General features: G+C 43.6%; 1 protein-coding gene across 1 annotated transcript in view; it reads left to right on the top strand.

The window, feature by feature from the left end:
* The window catches only part of SPOCK1 (SPARC (osteonectin), cwcv and kazal like domains proteoglycan 1), a 1,898,920-nt gene that overhangs the window by 1,306,308 nt on the left and 567,069 nt on the right, over window positions 1-25,543 (top strand). Inside the window, exon 6 of the mRNA XM_069199218.1 lies at window positions 11,254-11,368. Coding sequence (XP_069055319.1) covers window positions 11,254-11,368 — 115 coding nt within the window. The remainder of the gene's footprint in view (window positions 1-11,253; window positions 11,369-25,543) is intronic.

Below are 25,543 nucleotides of genomic sequence, written 5' to 3'. Positions count from 1 at the left end.
GGTCTGGAGTCTTCTGGTCAATTGAGCATTGATTCCAGCATAGTGTGTTGGTGTTGTCAAGATAGCTAGTGAAGAAGGCTTGAACAACGGTTCTGCAAGTGTTGATGGAGAGTTATTTAAAGGCTTGATTTCTTGACTGTGTGGATGCAGGAGACAAAAACTGCTTTTACTTGGTCAGCCATGCTGCTTTAGTGGTCAAATACTATTCTGAGGTTTTTTGCATGAGTCGTCAGGTGTGGGACTGAGTTTAGCAGGTAGAGTCCCAGAGCAAAGTGTCTTTGCCAAAGATTACTACTCCTGTCTTGTCTGTGTTGAACGTCCGACAGTTTTCTTCGATTAGCCAACTTCAGTCAGGCAGGTAGAGAAATTGGTCTGGGTATTTGGTGTCCTGTCACAACAGTCTACCTATATGTTTTGTTTGTCATATGTGTTTTTGCCATGCCACACTGTGATTTTCATTTGCATGGTGCATCCTAGAAGTCACCTGACACGTTATCTCTGTGTTAATTAAAAGATAGACTTTTTTTGTAAAATGTCTGATCGTCACTTGATTGTTTATTTCCCACTGTTTTTCTTTCTGTTAGGTTCGTTTAGAGTGACTGGAGAATGACTGGAGGTATCTACAGTTTTTTAAATGTAGCGTGACTTTGAAGACAGCCTGCACACAAATATGTAGATTAAGTTTACTTGTCCTGACCAATTACTAGATCCTTTGTTACAGCAAGGGCAAGAAACATGTTGACCGATGTACACATATAACCTTGAGCCATCAGGAACATTGTAACCTTCTCGCTGCTGTGATTTATATTTTTTATCATAACAAGGGAGCCTCTTTCATTATTTTTTTACTTCTTAGATACCAATCAACATCTAGAGCACCTCATCAGTTAGCTACTCTCTCTGCATTTCAAAAGATTTCTGGCAATGTGCCCCCTCTGAGGGGACCGTTGGGCATTGCAGCGCTGGCCCATTAAGCAGCTAGCTTGAGGATGAAGCATGACACCCAACTGGGTGTGGGAGGGCTCTTGCTCCAGAGTAGCTGGATCCTCTGTGATCCACCAGAGTAACCGACTTTGTGTTTTTTTCCCCCTAGGGTGTTCACTGCCTCTTCCCGTTCACTGTTATAGGAGCTGCATACCGTTTTGATAATGAAATTTGACAGACACCTCACCTTACCCTACGAAAAGCTCCTGTACCCAACTACTTATCAGAAAATACATTTATTGTAGGGTTATTAATACTTTAAACACCCCTCTGAAACTGTGCCCCTGGCCATTGGTTTTGATGCAAATTCCTATCTACTAACCTTGGTAGACAAAGATTTCTGCCAGAAAAATGCGACTCCTCGCAGCTGGTGTAAATTTAGAGAAAGGTTCTCTTTTATCAAAACCTTTCTAAAATTACATCCAAGCTGTACAGTATAGCATACATTAAAAGTTATAAAACTGTTAAAATATGTCAAAGCATAATATTTTATACTGGAAGGATCCCATTCCTATACAAACCCTCTTCTTGACATCACACACATCCTTGTGCTATGGTGAGAGGACATGTGCATTGGTGCAAGGCAGCCTCCAGTGCACCAGTGCAAAGAGAAAACAGTGCTATATTTTAGTAGATTTCGGGCTCTTCTGCTCTCTCCCTCTCACGCAATGCACCATAGCAATTTTTATTGCTGTGCTGAGTTGCGGGAATTATTTGTAAATTTGGCCTGGAGAGTACTTGCTGCTTTGAGTTGCTAAAGTGCTTTGTAATTTGACCTGAAGAGTATAGAAATTGCATGACAAGCGTGTGAAAGTTGTTATAATGAATAAGGGGTTATCATGCATAGGAATGGGTTAAGTTTCCGCTTTAAAAATAATGCAAAAAATAAAAATAACGTAAGCAATTTTCAGTCAATGGCATAAATACGACTTGAAATATGTAGTAAGGCAATGTTGTTTGGTGTTTAAAAAAGATGTTTACTCTTTTTGCAACATTTTATGTTAGTTATAAATAAGGTAGAACATAGCATTACAATACTTAAATACAGAAAGATGCTGGTAGTTGTCAAAAAACACCAACCATTGCAGGTGTGATTAATTTAACTAACTGTATTGTATTGAAAATGCATTTATATGGTGGTTACCACCCCTGATGATGCATTGAAATGCTTTACAGCATTTAGCACACTGCTTGGGAGCCACAGTTAGTGGTCAATCCATTGGTTATTGTAATTAGGCTTGTGCTCTCACTGAAACTATTGCAAGCATGAATGACTTAGGTGTGATCATTACATGGGGTTATGTGAGAAGTGAACGGCTGATGGAAGATATAGATAGGTTGCAGGGATATGGTTTCATAGAAAGAGAGACTAAGCTCGACGTGCAATTTAGAGTGGTCTATACGTACAGGAGGCATGCAGAAGATAGAAGGGAAGGAGGAGGGCATTTGAAATCAATATGGGTGGAAAAAATTAAAAATATAATTCCAGGTCAATTTTTAATGCACAGTTTTAGAAATATAGCAGGGCGATGTTTGCATAGCATGCACTATGTGGTTGTACGCTTATACAATTAAACAAATTTTGAACTGTAATGTAAAGGAATGTGGTTTTAATAGTCTCTCTAGAGACACTATAACCTTCATGAGGTGACAGAGACATGTCTCGGTGCAAAAAGAAACCCCAGTGCTTTTTTGACTTCGAAAATGCCTTTGAGAAAGCTTGTATGCACATCACATATGTGATATAAATACGTGCAAACCCAGAACTGGCACCTTTGTTTACCTACCTCAGCAGTGCATTAAATACTACGAAGTATTATCACAGTTTATGCATGCAAAACATGTGATACCATATCAACTACACATATAAACATGTTATGTAAACACTCCCCAACATAATATACACCAAGGCAGTTGATAAACGTGTGTTGTAGCAGTCATCATAAGTAAATTCAATGCATAGTTTATATGACCCATTAGTTACCTGACTTGGAGTGTGGGAAAGAGCTGCCCCTTCCCTCACACTCTGAAAAGCACTGGGTCCCCCAGAGCAGACACCACAGTCCATAGAATCAACCTGTCTTGTGGTCACGTCATGATTCTATACCTTGCCTCCAAGCTGCCTCGGAGTTGAGTTTCATGATTACTGTGAAGTAGCAAGTCTTGTTTAAGAAGGAACATAAGTTCAGACAACACAGAGAATTTGCTAACAATTTTATAGTGCAATGCTTTGACCTTTGCTACTATGTAAACAGACTGCAAATGTTGATTTCTTTTTATTGCACCAAGTATCTGTTATGTCACAGGGATCAGGCTTCACAGCAAAACACAAAATCGTGAAAAGCTTGAGATTCTGAAAATTTTAAGAGATTGCTACATTTGATTATTCCTAGTACAGAGCAGTTTTCTTTCAAGGATATATGGCCAGACCACAGAGAGCCTGGAGGAGGCTCAACTCAACATTTGAATTAAACCTTTTGCCTCATAAGGCAGTTGTCGGAGGCATGACGGGAAAAATACAGATGTTTCCCAACTAAAATACTTGCTGAAAGAGGACATAAAGAAGGCAAGCCCTTCTCCCATCAGTGTGCCTCATCAAGCTGAGAGAGCCTTGAGAGACTGAGGAGAAGCATTTTCCTGAACGCAACATCTAACATCAATAACTTGCAGTACACCTCAATCTTATTTTGAGGGCAGTCTTAAAAGAGACAAGTGACAATCACCATCACATAGATTTCCCACATGATTGCCTGGAGGACCTCCAGAACTGCTGTGGTTGAATACAATTTCTAGATAGATGGATGATTACTAGCTAAATATGCATATTGGTAATCTCCAAACTTGGGCTCTTTCATCATCAAATCCCATAGATGACCACAAATCCAAAAGTGGATGGCTTTTAGATTTTGCAAACCTAATACCAGTGGAGTGAAGCATGTTTCTTCAATTTAAGTTCCTCCCATTTAAAGAAATGCCTGCTATTTCTTTTATAAATATGACACTGTGTCTACAGGCCACTGGGAACAAGATGTCCGGTGTTTGTAATGTGACTATTGGAAATGGGAGAAAATTAAATGATGAGTTTTATGGAATCCATTTAAACATAAAGTTAACTTTTCAGTTTAATTTTCTCTGATTGCAAAGTGTTGCCTTTACGATTAGTAGGCATCTTGCTCCCAGAGGCTGGTAGGCAAAGTGTCATATTTATAACTGAAAAAATACAGCCATTGTTTAAGATTTAAGTGGGAGAAATGTAAAGCGCAGAAAAATGTCCATACTATGAACATTTTTGCAGAAAACTTTTTGCACTTTCAATTTTTCCCATTTATACAAATGGTTGTATGTTTGTGTTATAGATGTAACAGTGCCAAATGTGATGAAAAGTATGTCCTGGGCCACAAGTACATATGTATTGGCTCCTAAACACTCATACACATATATCCCATTAATACACATACATCCCCAAAGATCATGCTTTCATTGACACACATGGCATAGTACCCATAGTCTAAGTATTTTGTTCAAACTGTAGTACCTGGCTCTATGAAAATTAGGCTTAAAGTCAATGAAGCTGGGCATGGATGTGCGTGGTAACAAGGTGTGAATTACTTAGTCTTCAGTAGCTCAGAATGATTTTCACTGATCAGAAGTAGCTCTCACTACAGAAAAGGATGGAGACCCCTGTTTTATAGCAAAACCAGACTCTGAAAGGTTAAATGTGTGCAGTAAGGAAAAACTGCATTGAAAAAGTCAGCACGATTAGGAGAGTTTTTTTGCGTACAAAGTAATTGTAACATGCAATACATGAGGTTGTAAATAGTGTTTCTCTCATGTCAATTCCACTGTACTGTTTTAGTAACATGGAATTTATTCTTTGGACTGTAGTAATAAATACACACATATGTACGTGTGAGTACACGTGCCCTGACTAATGTGTTATTGGTACACATTTATCTTCACTGTCATACTATTAATGTTAATTTGTCCATTATAATCAAACTATAGCAAATGCTTAATCCAACTTCATAGAGAAAGTTGCTAGATGGTTGCATTCTATATTCTTGTTTGAACTGCAGCAATTGAGTTTACTTATGTCTTCCTGAACAAAACAAGGTTGTTTGGTCACTTGTGATATAGGAAAAGAGACCATTTTCCAGAGGCCCACCATTTGCTCCCAAATAATAAAATTGAAGCCTGTCTGGTTTGCTTTTAAATACTTTCTTCTCTCAGCTCTAGAGCGTTTTTATAGCAAATCAGACCAATTAGCATGAACTTTTAAATCATTCCTGAATTCAGGCTTCATTTTAAAGAGGGTTGGAATGTCGCACCCTCTCAACCAGGGAAAACTGGCATGGGTTTGCTTTGTATATTAGGCTGACCCTCTTGTACAGCCTTCATTGAAGCAGGAGCAAGACTGATTTGCATATTCCTAGGTTCTACTCTAAAGTGACATGGCGGACTAAAAAGAATAGTGGTTTCAAAGCTACCCAAAGCGATTGCCAGTGATTAGACTTATTAGGAAGATTCCTCCTATTACCTATTTCTGTTTGATATTATGGCCCTAGTGGCAAGGGTATTGCCAGATGTGAGTCCAAAGGTGACTGCACCACTGAAACCAGGCTATGCCTGACAGAAAAGCCCCAGTCAGTGAAGAAACAGTCTTAGGTTGCTTCTGTTCGGGTTCAAAGAGGGCTATGCTTGAAGGATAGGGCTTAAGGCCATCTTTAGTGCTGGCGGTGCCCAGTGCAACAATCTTTTTTGGTGCCGCACTTCCCCCAGACCACCTCTTGAACCCCTCATTATATCGCAGCAAAAGAGCCCCTCACCTATCCATAGCACCTATCTCACATACCTTTAATTTGTTTTAAATTGCTGATAAAGGATGGCTTTACTACTCCACCAAGCTATTCACATAAAATTCAGACCGTTTTTTGCAATGGGTGCATTAACTCTCTACTTTATGGCGAATCAAAACTGCTGCTAGATAAAAATTTTAACTCTCCCTCTTTCTCTGTCTAGCAGGAACATTAATCGCAATAGTTAACCTGACATATTTATTGCTGCCTGAGAGCTGGATGCACAAGGAACTTTGCAGCAGGTGCTTTTAAATCGCATGTTATTTCTCGACAAAGTGGCCCCCTGATGTCAGTGCCCCGTCCACGTCAGTGCCCAGTGCAGCTGCACCAGTCACACTGCCCTAATGACGGCCCTGTTAGGGCTCGACTGTTCCTATTGGAGCACAACCAATAATAATTAGCATGTGCTTATCTCCAATCTGAGGTAGCAAGGTGGGCAAAAGAATGATGGGTTGGAATGATACCTAGAGCAATTTCCAGTGGTTTGACTTTTGCAAGCATTCCTCCCATCAGCTTTTGTCTGCTTGTGTATAAGACTCTACACTAAAGGGAATCAAGATATTTAAGGTACAAGCAAATAAATTGAGGAATCTGACTGATAGGTGGGATTACATTTTGAACTCACTACCGAAATAAAAAACACAGACCAGACAGTGTAGTATACATGACACAAAGCCCCTTTGAGACTTGTTTTAAAAAATGAATACATTCTCATCATGCTGCTTGGATTAGTGCAGTATGTTGAGACTTACAACCAAAAACAAATAACTTGGACCTTGATTCTGAAATCCACAGTGCCTTTCGGTACCCTGTATGTGTAATGACAGCAACCGAAAAAGAGGCACTTTGTTATATTTGTTGAATTTCAAAACTTAACTAAGGAGCAGATCTGTAATGGCTAAACGCATATACCTAAATATGAGATCAGAAATCATATAAACATTGGGCTCTCCAATGTCTAATAAATAAATTCCTTGGCCAGAGTCTAAGTGCACCTTTCGATTGCCTTTCTTTGTGCTATCACATGTCATTATGCCTCCATTGTTAAGTGTTTGTCAGTTGTTAGTGTTCCAAACATTTATATGAGTAAAATAAACATTTCTTAATTCATGACCCTTATTCCGAATTTCTGATTTACTTTCCCAAAAAGGTACACGCTTTTAAGGGATTTTAAAGTATTTAAAATACAAAAAAGGAGACGTTAGTCCTTACAGATCCATTTCAGGACATTCGTTCTACAAGAGTTGCTAAACTGTAACAGAGTAATGAGGATTTGTGGCCCAGGAATCCTTAGATTATTTCTATTTTTCTTCAAAGACAAGTATTATTGTTTTCGTAGTAGTGAATCACTTTTTTTGGTTCTTGAAACTAATTCAGCCAGGCATCCCCATCCTCTGGTCCTTCCCATGTCTCCTCCTCAAGGAAATGTGAATTAAAAAATGTAGAGGTCCAACTCCTCATTTCTCAAAGACTCCATACACCCAATAACTTTATTATTTGCGTGATCCCAACAACTTCTGAACTAGCAGCATCGCTGTTAAGCTGATTAATAGCAGAAACACAGCCACTGGTAAAATGCCTGCCTACTTTTATGTCCAAGATCTCTCTGATGGCATGTGAGATGTCATATGATGTCAGGTGTAGGAGTCTTACGAGTCCACACTGGATCTCAGTAGAACACATTTGTTCTTGAACACATCTGTCCACTCCTTGTTTCTGCAGGATATATTTATCTTTTTTTTTTTACTGTGGTCAGAGAGTAAATGAAAAAAATGAAGGTATGAGCTAGAGTGATCAAACAATCTCCTGCAACATGTATTTCTCATGTTTCTAGGCCTAACAGTTCAGAGTCCACAAATCCTTGTGGAAAGCGGTGAGGCATGTCTGCCGATGGATGTGTTCTCTGAAACAGTACGAGTGAAGAACAGTAAGGCGTGCAATCCAAAGGATATATATAACTGTCCCTTAGGAGGTATACTTTCTGGCATTAATATCACATCTATTTGAATTTTCTTTTATGGCCTCTGTGTTATGGAATAGTAAGATTTAGCATTCCTATAAAGCCCACCTAGTGCAAAGCAATAGTCATCTTTAATGAAGCAAAGGAATGAAGCACAGAGGCGACATTTCATGCAATGTAAAGTATCATTATAAAAAGTATTTGAGTATTTTCATTCTCTCACCGACCAGTGAGGTGCTGAGAGCTCCCGCCAGGGGAAAGCCTGTCTAATGCCACTGTCTAATCTATCAGCCATTAATGTTTGCCCAGGTGAATAGCATAGTCAGTGCCTAATTTGCAAAATTATGAGTTCCGGGCCCAAGATTTTCTAAAAAGCTCGAAGCCAGTGCTGCCAAGTGTCGCATTCCAGATTACTATGGCTGTCCAGTCTTTATTTCAACTCATGTCTCTTTCATCCACCAATACACTATGCCTGACCCTGTATTACACTGTTGTATCTCCCTTTTCATCTCCGAGTCCTCCTTTTACCACTGTATTTCCATCTGTCGCTTCCTCTTTCCACTCTTTGCTTCTTTTCTCTGTCTTGCTCTGGGTCGTGATCTGATGATGAAAAATAAGTCCCAGTGCCCAAAAAATTGCTGGTCGAACTCACCGGCAACCACAGGCACAATTTATTCTGGAATCTGCCAAGCATCACACCAATTTCATGTTAACTGGTGCTGTGTCTGCTGGGATGGAGGCAGCTTTCTCTGGGATCTGAATCATGGTCAGCAGTTCGCAGGCTCTAGCAGGGGGTCGGAAAGCGAAGAACCTAATAGTTCACTGTGAGCCTCATTACAACCGATCTGGTTAATTGTGGTATGTGAGGAATCCTTGAACCGCACATGTAGCAGTTATGGGTTTTGTGATAAATATCAGCAGCTCAAATCTGCAAATGTTTATGAAGGGAACACACCCAGAATTTAACATGTGGATTTTGGTGTGATCAACACCAACATCTGGAGATTATTTCCGAAAACTAAAAAGTTGTAATTAGATGGTATTTATCACACCCAAAAAATTACTACGTGGTGAAAAGTTGGATTTTAGCAGGTGCAATAAATATCATACCATCTACCAGGCCACTCGTAACCAGGATCAATGTAGAGATAGGCTGTCTCAGAAGCATGCAGGTATCTTGATGAAGGCTCTAGCAATGCAGCAACATGACTTTACTCAGTTCTGTTATAATGTTCAAGGGACTGATATATCAAATAGGGAGGCGGGGCACAATATATGCAATCTAATTAAGGGTTTTAGAGTTAGCACAGGGGGGAGAAACTTCATCTCTTTTGGGGCTCTGAGACAATGGCCACTATATCTGAACATATGAAAAAGAGCTTTATGATAAAATATATTTTGCTTTATTTTAGAAATACGGGGTCAGATCGTCAAGGGCATTTATGAGTATATGAAGTGGTAGTACTACATTAGGTACTTTTAAATGGCTTTGTGAATTCGTTCAGAAACACCCTAAATGGGAATGAAGTGGAAATATTGAGGGGCTATCATATACAGTTAGCACAAATAAAAAGTACGGCTCCCTCTTTACCCTTTTACTAATAGGGAGTTAGGCGTTTCAGGCCAATCACAAAGCCATTCATGAGTACAGCGGGGTGGTACACTCGTGGAACTACTTTAGATTCTAATAAATGCCCTGTGACCAGGCACCACGGATGCTCGCATTAATGCCGGGTGAAACAATATGAGAAATGTAAAGGTACTTTCCCAGGCGGCCCAACCGAATGTTGTACCTGCAAACAAGTATAACCCGGATGTGTGGCTTCCTTGTTAATATGTTTCAGTCATTTACAATAATGGCATAACTCCCTGTCAAAATATTTAATCTGAGCGTATTGATTTGGTGTGCAGTGGAAACTGTTTCATGTAGCGGAGTAGAAATTTCATCTGCTTTAATGAGGCGTTAAATTGTGGTTCATGTACTGTAAAATCTGTTGTACTCTCATAAAAACAACAGTTCTATCACTTACTGCTATTAGAAGTCTTTCATTGTAGCTGACTATGCCCCCAAAATGTTCTTGACGTTTCTCTGCAGACATAGCTTCCTACCTAGGGACAGACTAGAAATTGTTTTGGATGCACAATAGATGTTTGTTCCTGTTTTTTGTCCTCTGCTACATTAACATGTGTGGCGCTACTTTTGTAATATCCACTGTGAATACAAACGTTTAATGTTAATGTGACAGTGAGTGTTCAATGAGTGCATGTGGCCGTGGCCTCAGTTCAAAATGAGTGAATGTATTTTCCCGAGTTCCTGCACAAAATTGCAAACACAAGTGCATGGGCAAAATGCCCCATTGACATTCTTACCGACTGAGTGCCAACCAGGAGCAGTTCATAGTTAGTGAACCCACCTGTACGTCATTTGCGATGGGACACCAATCTTCCAGAGACCCTCCAGGATTCACCCTTCCCACAGTGGCGTTCTGTCTTAACCTACATCTGCCGTTGGCACCCTATAGTTGCCGGGCCAGAGCTGCTGTTGCAGATTCATAGCCATGCTAGAGGGCCACTTTTTCAGTTTTTTGCAAGTCCCCCTGGCATATAAGGGCCGTGGTTGGGTCTTCCAGGGGCCAAGAGATTAGGTAGAGGGTGTTGAGTGTTTTACTCCACTAACTCTCATGGGGAGCTTCAGGGCATCCCTCAAGTATTAGAGCCACACAGCAGATGAACAACAGCTCCATATTTCACAGTTGTGCAGCAGTGGCCACCACAAATCACAAAGGGGGAGGGCAGGGGTGAAGAACGAAATACAATTAAAAAAAATAAAACACTCACCTTTTCAGTCCCGCCACCGCCTCGCTCGTCACTCCTCTTCTGGTGTTTCAGCATTCGAAGGGACACCAGCACAGGCTCCCCTGCAATTCTGGTGCTGTTTTCATGCAAGCACGAAAGCACAAAAGCTAGCAACAAAGCAGCACCAGGGTTTGATCTAAGTGGCTTGGACTGCCTCTCAGACACAACCCCGGGGTCTGTGCAGTTTCTTCACCCCGGCTGTTAAGTACAGCCATGCTGGAGAAGCCAAAGTGTGCATGTGTGTTTGGCCGGCCTGAGATGGCCGTCCAAACACACATGCGCACTTAAGGGCACTTTGTACTCCTCACACCTCCCGTGACTCAGCCCGGCCCCTCCCTGTACTGCTTGCTGTGCCAGCAGATGAAAAATAAAATGATAATGGAAATATTGTTTCATTTTTCATCTCCTGGCTCTTGGGCAGGGGGGCGATGCTCCTGTGCCATTGCAGAGGAGACGCCCCTGCGGTTGTGTGGTGTGTACAGGTACAGGTTGCCAATAATTGTAAACGTCTTTGAAGACATCACTGTTTTTTATGGCTTATAAATGAACGTGACCCATTATAAACTCTGCTAATGTTTTTTCATTTTATTTTTGCAGTGCAAACTGGATTTCCATTCTTGTTCTTCTGGCAAAATGATCACAATGCGTTGTGAAGGCCCGTGTCCATGTCTTCCTGCGCATGAAAGTCTGAAACGCAAGCCTGAAAAGACAGGTACATCGATTTTGTAGATAATTGACGTAAATGCAGTCATTGCTTTGCAGGTGTTTGGATATGTCAGGCAATAAACAGTACGGGTCGTCTAGCAACCATAGTCCAAGGCACTTCCGGCAGAAAAAGATTACAACCATTTTGAGAATGTGTTTGTTGACTGGCTAAGAGTTACTTTAGAAAAAGCCCCGTGCTTTTATTAGATATTTTTCAAATACACATTTAAATTGGCACATTGATAACTGTAATTGTGGATATTGAAAATATAGTACTAATAATGAGCAAAATCTCCATACTTTGCAGTTTGTTGACACTAAAGAAATCTCACAGTTGTGTTTTGTCCTTCATTGTTAGTGAAGTATATTATTAGTAATGAATGCTTAGAACTACAACCAGGTCGATGGTAATCATGGATGAAATAGACTTGAGTTGTATGAAAGAAAATACATCTACATTTCGGAAGTCAGGAACCTAGTAGTATATGACCATTGTTGTGACAATGTAGAGGTACAAGAAAGAAGGCGGAGTGCTGTGCAGCATCCTCCTTTCATACGGTGAGGGGGTCACGTGTTCCTTATAATACATTGTATCCCACGTGAGGTGTTTCTAGTATCGTTATGCCACTAAGTTTGTGTTGTGCTGTTGTTTTCAGTTTGATTCCATAGTGACAACATCAGCAGATGTCAAAGGTAGCCGTGTTTGACTGTACCCAGTGCTGAACTGGAATTTCTGAGTCTGGCGCTATCAGATGGCCCAGCTTTCAAGGAACAGTTTCTGTGCTATGGTTTTATTTGCTCCCATAGACTGTGAGGAGAACACAAATCCAGCCCATACACTTGCTTTGCCAAGCTGACCCATCTGGCTGTGACGGAGTGCTCGACATTTCAGTCCAACACCGCACTGTGTATTTTGACTGAGTGATTCGCAAACATTGTTCGTCTTTTCTCCAAAGCATGCTCTGGGTATCAGTACGCGGTTTTCAACTTGATCTTTACATTTTCAGTACTGTTGATGCAAAAGAAAGAATCCGGAGTACATTCCCACAGTGGGACTGGTTCCTGCCATGTTCCGACTGTTCGCTCACACTCGTGTTTGCTTTCAGCTGCTTGACTATTGCAGCAGGGTAGCCTGCTTGTGTAGCAAGGGGGACTGCAGTGATGCCAGGTGGACTCTCAGCGAGAAGCTGTTTCCATGGTTTCGTTTGTTCTTACAAGGATGTTGGGCTCGTGAAGAGTTTTATGGTGACGTCATGAATGCCTGTAATAACTGATTACATGACACTAGTGGCCTTATTCTTATTTTTTGTATTACAAGTGAGGTCTGATATCAGAACTTTCTTGTAATAAGAAAAGAAGGAACGTGTTTAAAAGTATAGTTCATTCATGTATTATAATTGTTTTCTACTGTATCTTAACATCTTTCTTCATTACTTGTTTCGGGTCCCCTTATTTTGTGGACAGCTGTTGCACAGTTTTGCTGATGGTCGCACAGATACTGTCAGAGTATGTTTTTCCAAACCTGTCCGCTCAAGCAATTCACTTCATCATGCTAGCTCTCAATGTTGGAGTTTTCTGAGTCTTAATAATGTTGAATTACCCGGTGTTTGCCGGCAGGTAACAGTGACTGTAGGCATTCCCTGATTTACCTCAATAATTGTGACAAGCAAATAAGGAAATGTACCGGAAACCTGTGTACTTTACCATTACTGACCGTATGTCATTTTGAAAGTTCCTTGATACAAGTGCAGCATGTATGCCACTTAAGCAGTGCTGGATTTTTTTGTAGTCTTCTGATGGTGAACTTTGAAAGGTGATATGCAGTGCACTTATGGTCTGTACTTCCCGGGTAGCCCTGGACCACTTCGTAGCAGTGCCTTGGGACGCCCCTACTCAAGCAGTCTCTGTAGGCTTTGTGTGTAGTCACACATTGCTGAAGTGTCCTTCCTCTGGCCTTTAGGTGGGGACGGAGAGCCCACACCATTGTGCAGTACAGCATAACACACAATGCATCTATCAGGATAGAACAGGCAATGTAACCACAGGTCCCTCAGACTCTTCTTAAGGGGACTCCAGCCATTAGCAGATCAAGTGGAGTGAGACAAACACTTGGCGCTTCAGGCGGTGGCATCTCTCCGCTACAACCAAATGTCCTCGGGCCGCAAATGACAGGGGACATTGAGCGAGGAGGACTTTAATTCATCACCTCTATCTTTGACTGGATCAGCGGACTTTCCAGATGTGACAGCACAATTTTTCACTTATTTTCTCTTTACAAAGCTACACTCTGCCCACCTCCATATGGCACAGTTTGTTAGTAGCCGACAGGATCCACGCTGGGCGTAATTGGGAGACAAATGCTGATCAACCTAAAGGCAGAATGGGTCCCAGTGTTTCCCCCTCTGATAAATGATGCCTTGTGCAACTTATCAGCATTTAGTTAAGGGACAGGTTATACAGTATCTCTGTTGTCCCTAGCATTGCTGAGGCTTGCAGCATCCCCTGGGCATCAGCTCCCACTTGTAGATGTACAGTTACACTAACAGCTCTGGACTGAATGCCAGTTGCCCTCTGCCCATAATATCACTGTTTGCTATTCCACTATTCTTCTGTTGCTGTATTTTTTTCTTGTTTTTCCTGTTTCAACTAGCAGGCAAGAATGATCGTAGGGCCCAGGCTGGGGGGACAGTTACCTTTGCAAGACTGATACAATGCATATGTCACATGACCGCAGGGGTTCTTTGGTCTGTCAGGTACTACTGCTTCATGCCCTGGAATGAGTCTTCTCTACGAACATCTCAGCATTCTCTCATGGGGGCATTGGTTTGGATAAGGCCAGGCGTTCCAGTTTTAACCTATGCAATCACCATAAATAGAGGGTAGATTTGCTCTGATAAAAGGCAGTTTTGATGGTAGTCCATTGGTGATCTGCAGCATTTATGCTCCTAATATCGACAAGTCCACTTTCTCTGCAACTTATGTGGTATATTGGCTCAATGCTTTGGGATTTGCTGGTAGTTGAGAGGTGCCTTCAATTGCATCTTAAATAAGAATATGGACAGGTCATTCCTCCTAGGTGCTGACTGTGCATAACACACATCTGGCCCAGTGGTTGAAACACTGGGATCTGATGGATGGGCAGCAGCAGGGGAACCCAAAGTTCACAATATACTTGTTCTATTCCTCACTGCACAGCCTGTATTTTTGATTTACTTGGATAGCGTGCATTGCATCTAATATTTCATTCATTGTACACATCAAGTATACAGCGAGGACCCATGCGGAGGCTGATACATCCGGTGGTCTGTTGGCTTGGCTGATTAAATAGGACAGCATGCAATTCCCTATCATGCAGATGCGACTTCCCCAAATGACCTCCTCAACATCCAATTTGAGATACATAGCCCATCCTAGCAATATTAAGCAACATTTTACACCACTTTGCATGACTATTTCGACATTGAATTTTTCAGTTTTCTTGATGATCTACCATTGCCTGGCAATTACACATGACCAGTGTAGGGAACTGGATACCCCATTATCTGAGATCTGAGATGGGGGAGGATAGAGTGGAGCAATACATACTCTGACCACACATAAAACACCTGGCATAAATGGGCTGCCAGACATATTCTATAAACTGTACTCTGAACTATTGGTCCCAAACCTTGAAGGCTTATGTCAGACAGTGGTTGATGAAGTCAGGTTTCGTCCCTCTGTCATGGATGGTCTTCTTGTTTCAATTTCTAAACCCTCTGAAGAAGCCAGTGATCTAGCTTCCTATAGGCCACTAGTGGTTCTTAATACTGCTTACAAGATTTTCAGTAAAATACTAGCTGCTTGCTTGTTGCCTCCCTTATCCTCTATTATTAATATTGATCAGAAAGGTTTTATGCTGAGGAAGTACCTTCCTCAGTCTTAGCAGGTTTTTAGGATCAATGAGCATGCTCCCCAATAGTGGCTACAAGCGGCCTGCATGGTACTCAATCTTAAAAAAGCATTTGACTCCTTAGAATGGGATTACCTCTTCATAGAGCTGGAGAGGCCCAGGATAGGCAGACGTAGTGTGCATGATCAGGCTGTGTTAAATGGCTCCCACTGTGTAGTTTCATACTAGAAGGCTCATTTCAGCTCCAATAAAAAATACTATGAGGTACCAGACAGCGCTGCCCAATCTCTCCTCTCCTTTTTGCCCTCACCAGTGTTGGTGGGACTACACTGCAGTGGCACTTAGACTTGGTGGACTGTACTGTACACAGGGCTTTGACATCACTCCACGTCTCCGACTGCAGTGACACATAGTGACAGAAAAGTCACAGCCGCACACAGTCCTTCAAACCCTCAACACTAAGGGACATGGCACTGACTTATCAGCTAGCTTGCTAAGGCCCTCGGAGAGCATAGACACATCTCATAGGTAACCCTGAGGGACCAGTGGCAAACGGAGCGAGACAGGCGTCTACATGATAAAGTATGGGAGAGCACGGTGACCTACCACTCAGTGGCGTCTAGGAATGGCAGATTTAACTTCACACAGGTTAACATTTTACATAGAGCTTACCTCTTCTTGGCCAAAATTAATGAATATTTTCTGGGGTGGAATGTAACCTGTGTACACTGTGGGTTTGTGGAAAAACAACATGCTGCATATGTGTGGCCCATCCTGGTCTGGTTATTGAATTGTGGTTATAATTCACCTAGCATAGCTTGTTTAAACCATTGCCCTAAACACATGGGAGGCATGTGGTGTGGGGTTGTTTTGATTCTCTAAAAAGCGTACGTTAACAGCTTGTTCTCTAGACCTCACTATGCTAATGGCAAAGCACGCAATACAAGGCACTGGAAGACTACTTACCCTCTGTGTGTTCCAGAATGGACCTTACTGGCCTGGGGAGACGCAGAAAGCAAAGCACTCGGATGCAAAGAAGCACAAGGAAAGGGTAAGAGGGCCTTCTCATAAGGAGTGGATTGACACATGATAGAATTTCAAGCTATATTCCACAATGATTTGCACCCGCCTTAGATGCTCTGGTTTTACTAAGGCTTGTTTTTGATGCCCTGTGATGGCTATTATTTGTGTATCTCGCTTCTTTGTCCAACATTTGGTAATTATTGTACACGGCAGCCCTTTAACCTTGTATCAATTAATTAATTACCGGTTATTACTAAACTTACTGTCATTTGTAGTTCCTGGTACAGGACCGGGCAGACTGCCTCATCAACCCGTTACTTACCTCGTTTGGTTACTACCTGCCAGGGTTAATGATGATTGTTGTAAGTTTACCGCCGCCAATATGCTCTTGTTAAACGATGCATGTTATGTTACGACTTTTGCAAGTCGAAAACCTAATAAAAATATTTGAAAAAAAGGCTCTGGGCGGCATCCCACCAGTGTCTAACTTCTTTCATGAGGAGAAACCAAGGCATAATTGAGAAAGGCTGTGAAGGTACTGTGAAATATCTTGACACAAAAATGTTTACTAAAATCTTTGCCAAAGAGTAGTCCTGAAATGTATCAACAATCATTTTTTTTAGTTGGTTGCAGAGACAAGGTGTTTGGGATTATATCTTTGCCTCTTGTATTTTGAATGTAGCAGAAGAGATCGTCAATGTGTTCTAGGTTGCGATTAGATAATTGGATGAGTACAGTGCCATTGTTGTAAATAGCAATGGTGGTTTCAGCATTGTATACAGATGAGGGTGCCATAGCAAGTTTGAGGCTGTGCACAAACTTCTTGGTGGAAGTTATTTTGAGTACAGAGGATAAGGCTTTCCTCCATTGGGCGTGACAGTTGGTGAAAAATATCAGATCATTGATTATCAAGACCTTAGTGCAGCAGAAGTAAGTATCTAGGAAGAGTGTTTATTTATTAAATTAGAACATTTCGACCTTCATTACAAGTCTGGTGGTCTTAGGACGGCCAGTTTCGCGGTGGCAGTCGGATCGCTGCCAATGTGGCAGTCCAGCCTCCACATTATGACCATGGCAAATGAGCTATGGTCGGACCGCCGGCACCACCACTTTTTTGCCGACCTGGCAGTGCCAGCTGTCTTAATCCGCCAGGGCAGCACTGTCATGGGGATTACGAGTCTCCTCTCCGACAGATTTTACATGGCAGTTGCACCGCCAAATAAAAGCTAACAGAGATGGGGAGCCGGGAGCCCCATGGGGGCCCCTGCACTGCCCATGGAGCATGGGCAATGCAAGGGCCCCCATGGACAGCTCTGTCGTGCTTTTCACTGATGCACCGCAACAGTATCAATGTTGTGGGCTGTTTCCCACTGGGCCAGCGGGAAACTCATAATAGGGGTTGTGAAAGGGCTGCTGTATATGCGGTAACCCGACCATGGGAGTTTGGCGGGCAGGCTTTTCCGCCTGCCAAACTCATAATCAAGCCCTTCGTGTTTCAGATTTTGTTAGAAATGGGATCTCTATTTGGCAGTCAGTTTACACACTGTACAAACAAAGACCCTCACTTTAGTGGGGTTAGGGGGCCACACTCCTAAGATAACTCCTGCTCACACCCTTGGTTGCTTGGCACGAGCAGTTAGGATTATCTTAAAGGCAATGTGTTAAGTATGTGTACCCACACACTTAGTAACACAGTGAAAACACTACAAATGGACACCATACCGGTTTTGAAAAATAGCCAGTATCTATTTAAGTATAACAAGATCAAAACATACACAAGTAAAGATATTTTAAAGATTAAATCCCAATAAAGTGATTAGAAACACAATAGCTCCAACTGGTGCTATTATGGTGTTGTGACAGAATCATTCCCAACAGTCCAATGTCACTCGCGAGGGAATGCTGCGCTGGTCGCGGAGTCACACAGACCCCAGGTACAGTACCTTAGAAATGAGGCAAAGTCAAAGACATGACACAGAGTTTGGGAGGTGAGGCATTGCTGGACCCAGTGCAGCATTGATTCCGTACTGCTGCACAGGAGGTGAGGCATTGGTTCCTTTCTGCTATGCAGCAGAGGTGAGGTGTTGGGTCCATATGGAGGCAGTGGAGGTGAGGTGGTGTCAGCCGTGAGGCATTAGTTTCTTATGATCCGGTGGGATCAATGAGTCCAGTGGCTCAAGATGTGATGGGGCGACTTCATGGTGTCAAGGTCACAGCACCGGTCCACAGGCGCAGGAGTCACGGAGGTCCATGACACTTCACTTGGGACTCACAATGTTGTAGGACTTCAGAGGCGCTCCGGTGGCATCAGGTCTGCAGTGTTGGTTGCGGGGGTCACACTCCAGCGGGGACCTCTGCTTTGGGGGCAGGCAGCAGCACAGAGTTGGGTTGCAGTGCCTGTTCGGGAGTTGTCCAGAGTCGGTGCGCCCGGTTCTTTGTGTTTTTCTGCCAGACTTCATTCCCAAGATCCCAGGAACTAGAGTGGGCAACCCTTGGCAAGTCGGGGTCTCCAGCAAGAGAACCCACGGTTGTCAGGTGAAGTCTATGATGTCCCTGAGACTTTTTACCAGGAGGCAAGCTCAGTCCAAGCCCTTCGAGGAACTTCACAAGCAGGATACACAGCAATGTCCAGTCTTTGTCATCTCCAAAGCATAAGCATCAACTGCAGGCCAACCCAGCGAAGCACACACAGCAAAGGGGCAGTACTGCTCCTCACAGCTCTTCTCCTCGGCAGAGTCACCTGTTGATCCAGAAGTGTTCTAAAAGTCTGGGGTTTTGGGTCCAATACTTATACGGATTTCTACCTTTGCATTAGGCAAACTTCAAAGGAAAGTCTTTGTAGTGCACAAGACCCTGCCTTTCCTGCCATGGTACCAGACACATTATAGGGGATTGAAGACTGTATTGTGTAAAGACAGGCCCGCTATATTCTGTGCAAGTGTGAGCTCCTCCCACCACTCTGGTCCAGTAAGGTCCTTGAGGATATGCAGGGCACATCTCAGCTCCCTTTGTGTGACTGTTTAGAGTGAATTCACAACCATCCCAACTGCCATCTTGACCCAGAGGTGTATTCCACACCCATGCAGAGACACAGAATGGTTAAGCAAGGAAATCCCCATTTTCTAAAAGTGGCATTTTCAAACACGCAATTTAAAAACCACCTTCACTAAAAGATGTATTTTTAAATTATGAGTTCAGAGACCCCGAACTCCATATCTCTATCTGCTCCCAATGGGAAATTATGCTTAAAATATATCTCTAGGCAATCCCCATGTTAACTTATGGGAGAGATAGGCCTTGCAGTAGTGAAAACCGAATTTGGCAGTATTTTACTATCAGGACATGTAAAACACATTAGTACATGTCCTACCTTTTAAATACTCTGCACCTTGCCCATGAGGCTACCTAGGGCCTACCTTAGAGGTACCTTGCATGCACTGAAAGGAAAGGTTTGGGCCATGGCAGTTTAAAACTGCATGCAAAGACACTGCAGTGGCAGGTTGAGATGTGTTTACAGGGCTAATCATGTGGGTGGCACAGTCATTGCTGCAGGACGGTAGTAACATTTGATTTACAGGCCCTGGGTACACATGGTGCACTATACTAGGCACTTACTAGTAAATCAAATGTGGCAATGATGAATAACCAATCTTAATCACAATTTACACAGGGAGTACTTGCACTTTAGCACTGATCAGCAGTGGTAAAGTGCCCAGAGTGCCAAAACCAGCAATAACGAAATCCAGCACACAGTCACAAATACAGGAGGCAGAGGCAAAAGGACAGGGGAGACCACACCAAGGATGCCAGGCCTAACAGATTTTTTGCAGCATTCTTGGTTTGGTGGATAAATTACTTTGAACGAGTTGTGCCCACTAAGAGCTAGCAAGGGGTTCAAAGTATTGATATGGGATGATTCCGTGGTGGGATTACAGGGCAGGGAGGAGCTAGGATGATGATGATGAGGAGGAGGAAATTAGCGGGTAGGGTCCTAAAAGAAGAGGATGCGTTCCAAGATGTCTGCCCCTTTAGAAGAGTAGGACGTGTAGTCCTCTTTCTGCTTCTATTTCCATACTTGGGATGGCTTGACCTATGTCAATATCTATGCATGCAGAAAAGGCAGGGATATCATAAATTTAAAAAACCCACAGGCAGACAAAAGATGGTGGCCCATGGTCTAATTATCAGAGTCAGGGCGAGGACATGATTAATAATATTGATTAATCATAAGAGTAATAGTGTCTTCAAATCAAATGTCATCCACCACATGCACACTAGATCAGAGGAACTAACCATGGGCTGTGAGGATCCAAGTCAGCCTCGGGGGTTCCTCCAAAAGCACTTCAACTGAAAGAGGCAGGTGTAAGCAAATTCTTATACTCTGTCCTAATTTTAACTCAGCAGCAGAGTAAACTACACGTCCTAGAAGAATATGAAGGCAGCTGTCTTACTTAAAATGAAATGATGCATAAGAGATTTGACTTGTTGCTCAGAAAGCCAAAATACCGCCAGCAGTTGGGGTTAAGGCATTGCTGGGGTCTTCAAAGATGCAAACAAAAGTTATGATAAAAAATTATTGAATTAAAAAATATATATCTGGACTGTGTGCCTAACCATCATGGCCAGGTGGATGTGATCCACAAAGGCTTTGCTGAATCACCCTGCAGATCTACATAACCTGATGCCATCCAGATGCTTTTCTTCTTGCTCCAGAACAAAAACAACAGGCTGACTTATGCAGCATGTCAATTGCTCCTTATTGGCTGCCTGAACGAGGAAATTTCAACTGCAGCAGGATGACTCATCATTGAGGCCTATGGCAATATGGCGGTAGTGACGGTTCTGCTGCAGCAAAGAGATTGACGGACACCTACCCCTCGCTGTCACTACCGGAGAAACTCCACATGCCATCAACACATTATTGCAGTATGGAGTGCAGAACCTGTCTCCTGAACAGCCAGAGCTGTCTGTTATTGGTGCCCCATTCCCTCCGCTCAACTGCATGATGTCGGCGGCCCCACTTATACAGAGCCTGCTGTGTGCAGAATAGGCTGCAGAACCTGCATGACACCTCTCAGACACATTCCTCCTTTATGTGGTGCTTCCGGAACCTGAAAATCTGTGGTGGCGGGGAGGATCACCGAGACTACGCTGAGTTCCCAAGTGCCTGACCCTGTCATGGGGCCTTCTTGACACACCCAGTGAGCGTCTCCGTTCCGGTGCAGAAACCGATCTTCCCTAGCTGCCCGGACACTGCCACTAAAGTGCTCCTTCATTAAACCTCCCTTATAGTTACTGGGGACTATTTAGCATGCTACGACCTAGCCTTGGACATTGTCCATCCCACTGGTCAATCTGTTAAGCCAACGCTCAATCTGCAAACTACCCAGACCCTCTAAGAGACTCTGTGCTGTCTTTGGGAGGAGAGGAATACCTACACGGGACAAGGGGCTGCTACCAATATGAGTATTCCTGAAAGTGTTCCTCCTTCTCCCCCTGTGTCAGCTACAGGTCAAGTGACCCAACAGATAGTACTCAACTGATGCAGCCCTGATGTTTGGCAAATACTTTTTCTAAGGACCACTTCTCCTAGCGACAACTGCTAACTTGTGACCTATTGCACTGCAAACCACAGTTGTCTATATGTCGCCAAAGAAAACCTAGACTAACAGGGTGTCTAGCTATTCCACCCTATCAGAAACAAGACCATCAAATATCGATCCCTCCCCAATGCAACTATGGATCTGACTAAGAAGGAGCTCCTCTCCTCCTTACGTGATTTCAAGAAAGTACTATGGGAAGAGCTCAAGAGAGACATTGCAGCTTCCTTCGAATCTTTCAATGCTGATGTCATTTCCCGTATAATCTCCCTCCAAGCTGACATTGACTCGATCAGCACACACACTCTCGACTTGGAAATAAAGCATCAAGATATGGAGCAACGCTTAAGCCCAATAGGACGTGACACGGAACACTTCCATTCTCAATTACATGCAGCTCTTCTCAAGTGCGAAGATTTAGAAAATCGCTCCCGACGAGACAACATTCAGGTGAGGGGTCTGGAGGGAGGGCAGTAAGGGCCCTGATCAGGAGACCTTCCTGGTTAGCCTGTTCTCTGATCCGCTGGGCCTGAGCATCTGGGGGTGAAGTTGGAAAGGGTACATAGAGTGGGCCCTCAAGTCTCCAGAGAGAGGGAATCAACCCAAAGACATTCTTGCAAAACTGAGTTCCTATAAAACCAAAGAAATGACTCTCCAGGCACCCAGACAACGTGACACTATCTCATTCAAAGGAACAACATGTTCCCTCTACCAAGAGGTTTCCCCTGCCACTTTAGCACAATGTCTAAAGTTCAGTATGGTCACAAAGTCCCTGTATCCATATTGTGTTAAATATTGCTGGACTTATCCTTTCGGCATTGCTTTTGAGCTTCATAACAAACAACATCACTTCACGGAGTTTGAAGATGCATCTTCATTACTGGGCCTTACTGTATCCGTACCAGCTGGTCCTGAGGGGCATGACAAAGGGCCACATCAGACCCCTTCGACAACCCTACCCACAGGAACATGGCATTCACAGAGGAAGGGGAAACGAGATGGCCCAAAGTGCATCCTGGAGCACACTCCCATCTAATCTGAGTTACAACTGACGTCCTGTACCCAGAGAGGCTGTCCTGGTCAAACACTTCACATCCTTCCCTCTCTCTCAATTCGTTCTGTTGGGAGTTAGTGGTTATGAGTGCAACTCTTTGGTGGGAAATAGCCTTCATAGATACCTAGAATTTCTTACTTTACCTGCTGTGCTACAGGCTGAACATTCTAAGACTGAGCATCAGACTCTTTGTGATATATGTGCATAATCTGTAGGGTGTTTTAACAGATTTGAGTTCATTTATCCCTTAAAGATTCAATCCCAAATGGAACCGTTAGTTCACAGGGAGTGTAGACTTAATAGATCATGTTGTTTATTTTCTCTTGCTTTTATATTGCGTGGCTGTATTTGTGATATTTAAATGGGGGGTATACTTGGTGGGAGATGATACAAATGTATTTAAAGGTTACAAGAGGGGGTTGGAGGACTGATGGGCTTCTCCACTTTAAGTTTCAGGGTAGAAGTCTAAGGACCACCCTGTCCCAATTCCCTTTTATGGTACCTAATACCTTAACATGGAACATAAAGGGGCTAAGTTCATCCACTAAATATCACCAACTCTTGAAATATATTCTCAACAAGTGCCTCGATATCATTGCCCTCCAAGAAACACATTTCAAACAGAGCGAAGATCACAGACTGAGGCACAAAGCATACCCCCTCATATATTATTCATCTGCCACTACTAAACATGATGAAGTAGCACTCCTTTTCCACTCCTCTATAAAATTTCAAATCACGGATAGCAAATTTGGCAAAGAGGGAGGAATTTGGATGGTCAAGGAACTTATTAATGGTAAACTCTGCACTATTGCCACGATTTATGCCTCTAACACATGTCAATCTGACTTCCTCTTTTTTTCCTTTCCCTACTGGGTGGTTTCACTAAAGGGGATATTATACTGATGGTTCCCACCCCCACAGATCTCAAGTCGGCATATTTACAAAAACCTCAAAATCTACAGGGAGCATGGCTTGGAGGCCAACGATGGTGGGCTCGTGAGAACAGAGCTTTGCTCCGGCCTTGCCAGCAGTCCTGCAAAATGACCAGACCAAGGCTGCATTGAAGGCAACCTCGCATGGCTGAACTCCCAGAAGGAGCCAGCTCAACATAAGGGCCACGGTTCTCGCACCACTGACGATGACGATCAAAGTAGCGGAGACGGTGTAATTATTGGAGGAGCAGCAAGGCCACATTATGGACCGAGGAGCCCTGCGGGCGGGGGAGGGGTCGGCCGCAGCCGACCGAGATGGACAGAGGATACAATGACGAAGCTATGGGTGCGGTGGGGGCCCAGATGGTAGCATCCACAGAGTGAGGCCCATCCACCGGCATCGCGCTACTACCAATCGGTTGATCGTGGCTGAGAAGGACAGTTGCGGACTGATGCAAGAGACAGGCAAGAGTCTGTGCTATCTGAGAGGTGATTACGGCATGCACACTATCATACTCCCTATGAACCACGGAGACAGCTAATTCTCCTGCAGGGAGGCCGACAATGGGTGGATGTCCATACAAATCTGCAGAGGTCCATTGCCGGGGAGCTAATAGTGACTAGGGGTCTCCACCTGAACCCCTTCAAACCCACCAAAAAGACTGAGTATGGAAACAAGAGGGCTGCACCCGAGGAAAGTGCCTAGAAACTGCAGACACTATGGGCAAGGCGCAAAACAAGAGGTAACTCCCCCAGAACAGTGGGTGGCAGACGATCCTCAAGGCAGTGAGGAGGCCTCCATACACACGCACCTAGATAAGGGTCTAGCAGCCATTGCAGACACTAAGCAGACATTACAGCAAGATATTGGAGCGGTGTCCGGGGGACTGGGCCTGCTGCAGGTGGAACACCACAAAATGGCAGAGAGGGTCACCACGGTGTAGACCTCCACTGAAGAGATAAAACCAGAGTATGCTGAATTGACACAAACAGTAGGGGGCCTAGTGGAGAGGATGACTGTGCAGGAACAAAAAGCAGAAGACGTGGAAGGCCGCAGCCACCACAACAATATCCTCTTGGTGGAATTACCAGAAGGGGCAAAGGGCACAGACATCGGGGCATTCCTGGAGCAATGGATACAGATGGGGGTGGCCACGCAAGGCCTCACCCCCTTCTTTGAACTAGAGAGAACTCATAGGGTACTGACGAAGTCATAAGCACCGGGTCGTCCATCCCACCCAGTGGTGGCACGGTTGCTACATTTCAAGGACCAAGAAACCATACTCCATGAGGCACGCAACAACAGACCATATACTTTGGGTAATGGGAAAGTGCTAATTTTCCTGGATTATACAGCCAACGTGCAGGCACAAAGGGCATACTCTCAAACAGTGAAGAGGGCCCTCAGGGAGGCAGGACTGCAATATGCCCTGATGTTTCTTGTGAAATTAAGAACCATCCAAGATGGCTCCACACACTTCTGCATCTCACCCAAAGAAGCCTGGACTTGGTTAGATGCATATAAGGCAGGAGCACCATGTCCAAAACCCAAAAGCAAACCCCAAAGGCCCGACAGAAGACCCAAAGAATGCTGGGGGTCGCTCTGGGCTAGTCCCACCTCCTCACAGATGGAACGAGAGAGATTGGCGGCATTGCAAGCAGTGGCAGAGCTGGAGACAAC

The sequence above is a fragment of the Pleurodeles waltl genome, chromosome 7, assembly GCF_031143425.1.
Source record: "Pleurodeles waltl isolate 20211129_DDA chromosome 7, aPleWal1.hap1.20221129, whole genome shotgun sequence".
Lineage (NCBI taxonomy): Eukaryota > Metazoa > Chordata > Amphibia > Caudata > Salamandridae > Pleurodeles > Pleurodeles waltl.
The sequence above is the reverse complement of the archived record's forward strand: the minus strand, read 5'-3'. Positions and strand labels throughout refer to the sequence as shown.